The following is a 10,983-nucleotide window of genomic DNA, read 5'->3' as shown; positions in this document are numbered from 1 at the left end:
CTTGCATACACACTCTCCCATGCTCTCTTCTTTCAACGACACATCCTGCAGATGGCTGATTCTGTAACATGTAGCACCTGAGTAGAAAAAATGTCTAAGAGCATATCACTGACTCCAAACCTATTGCCTCCATTGCCACATAAACCTCATTCAAAAGTTATCCAAAGGGCCACTGGGATTCATTTATGCATTTGCTTTTATTTTTTTATTTGGAGGGGAGAAGAGAAACACCTATGATATTCTAACATGTACTAGACTTCCTGCAGTGAGCACTTAAGACTGCGCTGGTGAAACCCTCTATCACTTCCTCTGTAGGACCAATGATACCCACTTACTTCAACCCAGAAGCAAAGTTATTGAAAAGAATGAAGGTACAAATTTGAAGTGAGCAGTTCCTACTCTTGACTTAAATTACCCACAATTCACACGGTTCCAAACCAGAAACTTAAGTGTAGCATTATAACCGGTAAGAAGCCAAGCTAGCAACTGGGTATGGCCCTTCAGTAGCCTTTGAATGGAGTATCAGTTGGCTGTAAGAAGAACTACTTAAAATATTTAATTTCAATATGGTCAGAAACAGGCAATTAGAACAAGCAGTCCTTCAATCAGGCAAAGCAGAGAGAAGAGCAACTCCAACCAAACCAAGAACCACAAGGTTGTGGCATTTTCAAAGAGAATTTAAGTTGGGTCACTAGAATGAATAAGTCTGAGATCCTCCGATTCATTTACAAAAACCCTAGATACAAACTGTGCTTTGGATTGTTGTGACAGAGTCGCTAAGAGGAGATATCAGTAAGATGGTGTACATACCATAGGCAGGGGCAGCTGTGCTGTAACCATATGGTGTTCCATAGCCTAGTGCAAAGAAGAAGAAGGCAGATCAGTCCAAGACCCAGGGCAATCATCACTGGCCCAATTCACAAGCACCACCTGCTCGGCATCCTGGGCCCTGAGGACTTCTTCCAGGTGCTAGATGAATGAGAACCACTGACAGAGTAGTGGTCCTAGTCTAGCCACTCACTGTGTGCCTGCTTAAGATGTGGAAACTCCTAACCATGGCCTACAAGGCTCTCCCAGATATACCAGACTATTCTACATTCTCACTGCACTTACCCACACTCTATTATAACTATCAATTCCTTGTCTGTGTTTCCCACTAGAGTAGCAGAGACCTGGTCAACCTTATCCGTTGCTGCAACATCTAAACCTAGCAGAATGCATTAAATATAATAGCCACTCACTAAATATAATCTGTTGAACAAAAGAATGTTTAAAACCACTGCAGCTACCAATTTCTCAAAGTTGGCAAACAGAAGTTTCCAAGTCTTGTCAGAAAGTAGTGAGAGAGCAGGCTGAGGTCTGAATGGCCATTAAAAAGGGCACGAGTCAGGTCGTGAGCCCAAGAGCAAGGTCTGTGACTTGCTGATATTTCAATTTCCAGCCCAAGTACAGGGTCTCTCTGTAAATGCTTCTGGTGCCTATAAAAAAGGCTCATATTATCAAGTAAAAGCTAGTACAAAGAAGTTTTTATACCATATTAGTTTGGGCACTAATTTCTGATATGTCCTTAGAGAATTAATTTGAGTCACCATTTTCTCATCTGTGAAGTTGGAAACCACCCAAGCTACTTTATAATGTCACTGTAGGGATTAGAAATATTATCTGTGTTAACAGAAGCTGCAATCTTTACTTTTAGTAAAACAGCTTAGAAATAGGTAATATGTAAATAAAAATCACTTGGGGCCAGGTATGGTGGCTCATGCCTGTAATCCCAGCAATTTGGGAGGCTGTGGCGGGAGGACTGCTTGAGCCCAGGAGTTAAGAGACCAGTCTGGACAATATAGTGAGACCCCATCTCTACCGAAAAAAAAAAAAAAATTAGCTGGGCGTGGTGGTGGTGCATGCCTGTAGTCCCAGCTACTTAGGAGGCTGAGGTGGGAGGATCACTTGAGCTCAGGAGGTGGAGGCTGCAGTGAGCCATGATCACACCACTGTACTCCAGGCTGAGCAACAGAGAGAGACCATGTCTCAATAATAATAATAATCACTTTTCATTTATAAATGAAAAAAATTTTTATAGTAGAAAAAGGGCACAAAATCACCATGGCAACTTGACAGCGTACCCAAAACAAATGGAGATTTTTCACATTACAACTCCATTTTTTGTAACCATTTCTGCTGTTCAGAATGATTTTGTTCCCTCCTTCTCTAGATGACCAACTGCAACTCACCCTTGAGACCAGGATCAAATATCACCTCCTCCAGGAAGTCTCCCAGGCTTGCTGTTCTCTCTTTTGCCCAACCCATATTACACTTGCATCCTATTGCATTGTGTTTATTCAATTATCTGGTCCTACCCCAAGCTGGGGCAGAGGCTACATCTTCTTTGAATGCCCAGTTCTAAATCTCTGTTTGAGACAGTGCATTCAAATGTATGCTGAAGAAGTAAACTGCTTTTAGGAACCAACTGAAACAGTTCTGAGGGATCAAAAATTTTTACTTTTTAATCTATAGTTAAGTCATATAACTCAGTCTGAGTGCTCACTAAATCATATTCAAGAGGACACAATGTAGATGAAATAAGCAGTAGGAACAGGAGATAGATCAGAGGCCAGTAAATTAATGCTTTAAAAAGGTTGGCTGTCAAATTTATTCCAGAAAACAGAAGCTGTTTGCCTAAGGCTAAAGTTATAGGGATTATACCAAAACCTCCTTAGGAGAAATGGGACTATAAGTACTAACCAGGTCATAAATCAGGCCATTGGAGTTCTAATTCTGACTTCACCTTTTAGTAGCAAGTTATCTATAAATCGCACCTGTTATTTAACCTCTCGAAGCTTCAGCATCTATGTACAGTAACTGAGTTGCAAGGGGAATTTAATTAAATAATACATGTAAATATACTGACAATAGTCCCTGCTACACAGAATGCACTCTGCAAATGGTATATAACCTATTTATAATCTGAAAGGACCTAATCTGAATCTTCTTAGACCATAAAATAACTTCATTTTTAAAGGCTTCAGGAGACAGGCCTTTCAGAGAGGTCAGTGCAATGACACAGAGAGGAGTCACTATAGAGAAAAGCTTGGCAACCAGCAGACATAAATGGTTCCTTCCATGATTACTGCCACTGGACCATAGCCACTTACCACTCTAGCAGGCGATAAATGGTCCACAGCGACAAGAGATGTGACCAGATTAAGCCCCAATGGAACACATCATCAAAGACAAGAAGGATGGTTCATCCCAATAACCTGCTTATTATTGTGAATGAAAGCTTTCCCCTTCCAATAATACAGTGAATAAGGCTAAAAATATTAAGTTTCAGAAGAAATACTGAGACATATAGAAGACTGCCTTAATTTTAGACACAAACTATATCACACCATAAGAAATTCATAATCTTTTCCTTTTTCCCCCAAAAGGAAAAATCCTAGGAGTTAAAATATCCTTCAAACATCACTCTTCTTTCTATATATTAAATACGTCAGTTCTGCTCCCTTAATATTCTTCCCATCTATTCTCTTGTCTCCCCCTATCTACTTCCCTGCCTCCAGCAGCAATACTATCAATGTCTCTTGCCTGGGTTAGTGGTCTTCAGTAGGCTTTTTTTAACTAAGGCATAATAGATGTACATAGTCCCGGGGTTTATGTGATAATTTAATGTACCCATGTAATTTATATGGATCAAATCAGTGAACTTAGGACACCCATCATTTTAAGTATTTGTCCTTCCTTTATACTAGAAGCATCTGAATTCTTCTCTTCTAGCTAGTTTGAAATGTACAATACATTATTGAAAGCTATATGCCTTCTAACTGATCTTGTCATGCCCACACCTATCCCTGCAATCTGTTCTTCACACTATAGAAAGACTAACTTTCACAAATAAAGTCTGATCTTGTCACTGTTCTCCTTAGAACTCATCAAGACTTAACACTGCACTTAGGGTTCTAAGACCAAAATCCAAACAATGGCCTCTAGGTCTGAGACTGAGTCATCCAGCTTTAATTCTCATCATTCCCCAGTTTCTCCACTTCTGCCACTCAATGCTCTCCACACTCCACACATTTTGGACTTCTGCTTTTTCAATTGAGCCAAATTCCCCAACAACAGCAACACAGGGTCTCTGCATATGCTGTTTCTTCTGTGTGCAGCACTCTCCCATCCCAGTTTCTTTGCGTTAACCCTATTCATTCTCCAAAGTTCAATTCATATGTCTGGGAAGTCTCCAGGGACACACTAAACTAGACCAGGTTCCTGTTACATGCTTTAATAGCAGCATGTCCTTCTTTTTCATCGCACTCATCTCAGTTTATCATTGTTATTACTTGATTAATCTGTGTCTCAGCCTTCAGACTATAAGCTGCATGAGAACAAAATCCATGTCTGGTGTGTGCGAAAGCAGTCATACTCCTTAAGCAATTTACCTACTAGATTAGCTTCTAGAAGAATCATTCCAAAGCCACATCATAAAATTTCCCAAATGGCCTAGTCTAATTCTTTCTTAGAGGAAAGCACAAAGTGAACCCTTAGGGATGTTACCTAAAAAATAATGACTGGGTAAGACCCAATCTTCATGACAGTTCCATCTTGATCAATATCTACAAGTGGTTTACTTGTCCAGTTAAAGGTACTATACTTTCAGTATTGTAAATAACTTGATTTTTAACAAGACAGCTGGATAAGCTACTGTTAAAATGACCTAAGAATTAGAATGAAAGGCAGAGAGAAGGCATTCCCCCAAATCTTCTTGAAGAATGCAAACACCTACATTCAAATCCTTGCTCTGCTGTTTAGTGGTTGCTTCACCCTGAGCTAGTTCCTTCCTTGGAAAATAATTCCTACCTGATGAAACACTGTGAAGATCAAAAACAATTAAATAAAATTATTTTCATGAAAATATTTAGTTTATATAGTAAGCTCTGGATAAGTTTCTTTTTTTTTTTTTTCCCTTTCTGTACTTCTTTAGCCTTTGATGGTTCCCAAATGTTAAGTTTAACAAACACTTACAATGCCAGGCTTCACCCTAATTAAGTAATCTCTTAGCAGTTTTTCTCTCCTGTTATACCCAACCTGTCATCTATGTCCTCAATGAATACAGCCTGCTCAGACATCCAAATTCTCAGTCTATGGAACATCCTTTAATTCCCTGTCAAAATACAGTCCTACAACCAAATACAATACTGCTCATCTGTCATCTCCCTCCAGGAAGCCTCTACTCACTCAGCAGATTCCAGGAGAACACCTATGACATTCTGTAAATTCTCTGCTTTTAAATTTCTGTGTACACTCATGCCTGTGTCTTATTTCCAAAAACCCCGTACAATCTTAGAAAATGAAGGAGATGCTATTCTTTGAATTTTGGTCCAGAAAAGGCGGCCAATCTCTTGCAGTTTGTACTATACCTGGAGCTATGTAGCCAGGAGCAGCTGTCGCCCCAACAAAAGCTCCCCTTGTTAGAGTTCCTCTTCCTCTGCCCCGAACAGCTTGGACTGCTGCAGATACAGCTGTATTCACGACACCCTTTGCCTGTTAAAATAACACATTTTCATTACTGAAAGAAATAAGAACCAGCTCATTTCTTCTTTCTATCATCTCTTCAGAGCACAACTACTATGAGAAACTGTGAGCACGTGGCTGAGATCATGAGCTATCTGTGATCTTGAACCTTCAATTTATCATCTGAAAAACAAAAATGATACCTACCTTACAGAGATGTTCAGAGAATATGCAAAGAACTTTTCACTTGAGGGTTATCCAGAAAGAGTTAATTTTCTACACCAAATTTCAGTAATCAATTTATATCCAAAGTCATTTTTAGGCCTTACTAAAGTAATAATAGGCACTTGATACCAAGGTTCCAAATCCACTGAATTATCTCCCGACAGGCAGAAAACATCCTAGCAACTAACTACATAGAATTAGCTGTGAATCTGAGTGGGGCTAGTTGGGGGAAAATATAAAGGGCTAAGACAGGAGGATCAAAAATGAGGATGCCAGTTCCTGCTCTAAGTAACTGTAACCTCAGGAAGGTAATATTATTTATTTGAGCCTGATTCCTCTGCTGTTTGTGTATGGATGTATCCATAAATATCTTTTCTTTTTTTTTTTTTTTTTTTTTTTTTGAGATGGATACTTGCTCTGTTGCCCAGCTGGAGTGCAATGGTGCATTCTCAACTCACTGTAACCTCCACTTCCTAGATTCAAGCAATTCTCCTGCCTCAGTCTCCCAAGTAGAAGGGATTACCAGTGCCCACCAACATGCCTGGCTAATTTTTGTATTTTTAGTAGAGACGCGGTTTTACCATGTTGGCCAGGCTGGTCTCGAACTCCTGACCTCAAATGGTCCACCCAGCTCAGCTTCCCAAAGTGCTGGGATTACAGGCGTGACCTGACACGTCCACCCCATTATTAAATAAATACCACTTTGAAAGCCACTTCTTGGCCAGACATAGTGGCTCACACCTATAATCCCAGCACTCTGGGAGGCCAAGGGGGGCAGATCACCTGAGGTCAGGAGTTTGAGACCAGCGTGGCCAACATGGCAAAACCCGGTCTCTACTAAAAATGCAAAAATTAGCCAGGCATGGTGGTGTACGCTTGTAATCCCAACCACTGTGGGGGAGCTGAAGCAGGAGAATCACTTGAACCTGGAAGGCAGAGGTTGCAATGAGCCGAGATCACGCCACTGCATTCCAGCCTGGGCAACAAAGTGAGACTCCGTCTCAAAGAAACAAAAAAAGCCTCTTCTTGCTCCAAAATGCCATAGAAATCTCCTCACTAATTATAAAATGTGGAAAATGATACCCACTTTGTTTTCTTTACATTAGAGTAGAAAGAACAACCGAGAGTTACCAAATGAGAATGATACCCACTTTGTTTTCCTTATTTTAGAGTAGAAGAAAACAACTGAGAGAACAGATACAAAAGCATTCTAAAAGTACAACAGATAATACCAGGAGTAAGACTAAACAGGACTATTGAAAAAATCCTTTCCCAAACTAAAATTTTAAGAAAATCAAAAGGTGTCTAGTTTCAAACTGAATATACTTACAGAAATGCAACAAAAACTCAAGCTAGAAACAATTAAGATTCCCCACTATAAACAAGGTGCAAGGAATGTGGTACAGAGCCTCAAAGCATATTGTATGATGAGGTCAACAGTGTCTTAAGAAGCTGAAAGAGTCAGAATACACATACATTTATCTCACTTTGAAAAGGCATCATCCTTTATTCTTTCCAGGATAACCTCTATTCTCTAGTATCAATGGGCAGGAGACAGTTTCAAGGTCCAATGTGTCATGCACAGGGACTGCCTTTTTTGTTTTTGTCTGAAATAAACCAACCCACATATCCAAAACAGACTGCTTCTTGGCTGTCAAGCACACTGAACACATGAGTTTTATAGATTCTAGTATGGAAAAATTTCTAAAAATGAGTGAACTACATGTAGACATCTTTCTTCTTTTTAACATGACTTAGTAAAAAGTAGTCAGGAAGCAACAATCTGGCAGTAGCAGAGTGATTCCACACAAATCTAGCTCATGTCTAGTAGAAACAAACTTAACTACCTAATAAATATTTGTACATGGGCTTTTTAAACACTAAAATTAACTGACCAAATATAAGGTGCAATATGGGGGAGGGAAATCCACCATAAAACAGGGTAATAATCATCTTTCAGCTAATTTAGAACATATTTTGTTCTGTATTTACCAGAAGATTTTAGAAAAGAAAATCTACTTGTTCTCAACATATATAGTTTAAAGGCTTTTAAAATTTTTTAATCTCAGTAAAAGTCAATTTTCTCTATCTTTTGGATCCTAGAATTTAAGCAGTGTTTATTATAGCAAATACAAGAAATTTAAAAGAATACAAAACAAATTTTGAGATTGATACAATATGCAATAGTAAAATGTCCATAGCCTTTGAAAGGAAAAACCTGGTTCTAGAAGGAACCCCTACCATCAATTAGCTATGTTACCACAGGCAAGTATTTCAATTTCTTTGGGTCTTATTTCCTTACCTGTAAAATAAGATCAGTTCTACCCTCCTACAAAGGACTCAGCATATATAAAGGAATCTAAATATAATGTTTAATGTAGAATTAAAGAATCTAAGCTTCCTTTTATTAATTTAAGCATTTTTAATGTGTTTCTATCACATAATATATTCAGATGTTATGTTATTATACCAGTACTTTCCATGAGGCACAATGTGTCTTATATTTACTTATGTAACTCTTTTTCCCTCACTATCAGGCATATGGTGTTTGCTTTTTGAATGCATAAATGAATAGATGAAAGAATTTCATATCCACAAGCATGTAATTAGGGGGCCATCTTTTCTAAATACCTTGCTAAGATCCTGGACATTCAGTAACATTGACATTCCCAATGTCAGTAATGAAGAGAAGCAATACAGCACCAAATTTTATGCGGTCTGCAAAGGAAACCCAAAATAATACAAAAGGACAAAACTGCAAAGGAACTGAAAGAGCACCTGCAGACTCATGAAAGCAAAGCCCCAGGTACTCTCGGCAGCTTCCCTAAACTAAACTGCTTATACCCCATTAAGGTCCAAATTACCTCAAAACTTTACCTCATCAAGAATGACCTCAACCCTCCAAATAATGCAAATAGCCTCATATATATGTATACATATATACACACGCATATATACGTATACATATACACACACACACACACACACACACACATATAATTTGCTTAGAAACACCATAGAACAGGTAACTACTAATCAGATTTATATTATTCATGACCTAACCCAAAGCAAAGGTTGCCAAGTCCAAGAAAAAGAAACAACTTCAGAAAAAGCTAAAATGGCACATGGACAGGAAAGAAAATTTAATTTCTGTAACATTTTTCACAGGTTCTGCAAAGGTTTAATGCTTATTCATACCTGAGGGATAATCTTCTTTTTCTTGTTATTTGCTGCATTAGGTCCAGAAAACAGCTTCTCCAAGGCAGCTAAAGCTGCACTCGCCTTGGCCACTTTCTTATTTGGACCTGCGCCTCTGAATTTCTGTCCATCTACTTCTACCTAAAATCAAGAATAACACCTTGCAATTATCCCATGCGATTCCTCTATTCCTTTTAATTTAAAGATATTATGACACAGAAAACACCGAGAATCAAATAGTGCCACAAGAACTGACTCAGTCTACAACTTTTTAAAATAGAAGTTCAGGATATCCTATGGCTTTGAGAAGAAAGATAAGGCTGGCTTGTGTCTGGGTACACACCTCCATTACAAAGCGCTTGTCATGGCTTCCACCAGTTTCTGAGATGAGTTCATACTTGAGACCTCTTCTTTTTTCATTGAGCTCCATTACAGGGTTTTTGCCACTTGCTGTAAGAATAGGGCCCTGAGTTCTTACCTATAAGAGAAAGGGAATCTGAAGGTTCAATCAAGTAAGATTTTAGAATATTACATTTCTTATTAATACAATTATGCTAAGGAGGAGGCTCAAAAATTCTACTTTAAAGAATAAGTCACCTCTGTATACAAATGGCAAAATATCATTAAAGGTGTAAAAACTCTACAAGCAGTAAACACTGCGGTCATCTGGCCAGCCTTTCTTCAAACCAGTATTCAAGACCAGTGCAGCCTCACCACTATGGGCCACTCCAGGCTCTGCGCTCTGTAGTGTTCATGATCTAAGAGTAACACTCTAAATTACTAACAAATTGAATAGAACAGTTTGGATTCACATGATGCCTGAGGGTTCATCATTTTTCTTCTTTAGGATTAGGAAGAACTAACTCTCAATTTGGGATGTGAGAGGGGGAAATGTTCCTATACACGTCTCAGTCACTCTGAACAGATTTAAGGGGACCTAAGGTGAAAACAGGCTATAGACTACAGATTCTGAAAATTTAAATAAAAGTGACTAAAAGCAGTCACTCCCTGCCTTCAAGGAGCTAGAGTGTAGTGGGAGGGACAGATAGCATTACTGCAAAATAATGTACGTTAGAGAGCAAATATATGCTATGGAAACACAGTAAAAACGATCAGTTTCTAGGGCAATCAGGATAGTTTTCCTAGAAGTGACATGTAAGCCTGACCTTGAAGGGTTAAGTACCAGACCACCCTCATGGGGAGGCAAGGGAGAAGGCCTTCTGGACAGAAGCAGCAGCAATATAAAGGCCCAAGAGAGGAAAAGAACATTTGGGGAATGGCAAGAAGTTCAGTCTGGCTGTATAAGAAAGTGAGGAGAGGAAGCTAGTGTATTAGGATCTGATCAGAAACACCACTAATGGGGCCAAATCCACACAGGTCTTTGTACGCCAAGCAGACAAGCTTTGACTTAATTAGGGACAGTCAAGAGCCACTGGATGAGTTAAACATGGAAACCATCATGACTAGACGTGCTATAGAAAAACCACTCTAACAGTGGTAGAAATAACTGACTTGAGGAAGGATAAGAATAGAAGCAGTGAAGTAATTAATATAAGAGTGTGAAGGTGCAAATGAAAAGAGAGGCCAGCATCAAAAGGAAACAAATAAATCCACAAAATAGTACAACTATAATTTTGAGAAAGAAGAAACCAAAATATAGAGCACTTTTTGAGATCAGAGATCATGTTTGTAATTCCACCACAGTAATTGCTCAAGCAAGGCCGAACACACAAAATGAATGCCCAGAAGTGCTAAAAAACGTTCTTCTTCTTTTTGGAAACGGAGGCTTGCTCTGTTGCCGCTGGAGTGCAATGGTGCAATCTCGGCTCATTGCAACCTCCACCTCCCAGGCTCAAGTGATTCTCCTGCCTCAGCCTCCTGAGTAGCTGAGATTACAGGCACCCGCCACCATGCCCAGCTAATTTTTGTATTTTTAGTAGAGACAGGGTTTTGTCATGTTGACCAGGCTGCTCTCAAACCCCTGATCTCAAGTGATCCACCTGCCTCGGCCTCCCAAAGTGTTGGGATTATAGGTGTGAACCACCACAGCTGGCC

The 10,983-nt window shown here is 39.2% G+C and overlaps 1 protein-coding gene across 8 annotated transcripts in view; it reads right to left on the bottom strand.

The window, feature by feature from the left end:
- Positions 1 to 10,983, bottom strand: part of STRBP (spermatid perinuclear RNA binding protein) — a 178,523-nt gene that overhangs the window by 26,125 nt on the left and 141,415 nt on the right. For all 8 annotated transcript variants that reach the window (XR_010343289.1, XR_010343290.1, XM_064378225.1 and 5 more), the window contains exons 14-17: positions 9,272 to 9,406; positions 8,929 to 9,069; positions 5,412 to 5,535; positions 811 to 855 (exon numbers count right to left, since the gene is read on the bottom strand). Coding sequence is in view for 6 of the 8 variants with exons in the window: in XM_064378225.1 (XP_064234295.1) it covers positions 811 to 855; positions 5,412 to 5,535; positions 8,929 to 9,069; positions 9,272 to 9,406 (445 nt within the window). In the remaining 2 variants the exon portion in view is untranslated. The remainder of the gene's footprint in view (positions 1 to 810; positions 856 to 5,411; positions 5,536 to 8,928; positions 9,070 to 9,271; positions 9,407 to 10,983) is intronic.

The sequence above is a fragment of the Aotus nancymaae genome, unplaced genomic scaffold (assembly GCF_030222135.1).
Source record: "Aotus nancymaae isolate 86718 unplaced genomic scaffold, 86718_ANA_hifiasm-v0.15.2.pri h1tg000003l, whole genome shotgun sequence".
Classification (NCBI taxonomy): domain Eukaryota; kingdom Metazoa; phylum Chordata; class Mammalia; order Primates; family Aotidae; genus Aotus; species Aotus nancymaae.
Note: the sequence above shows the minus strand (reverse complement) of the source record. Positions and strands in the feature narration are given on the sequence as shown.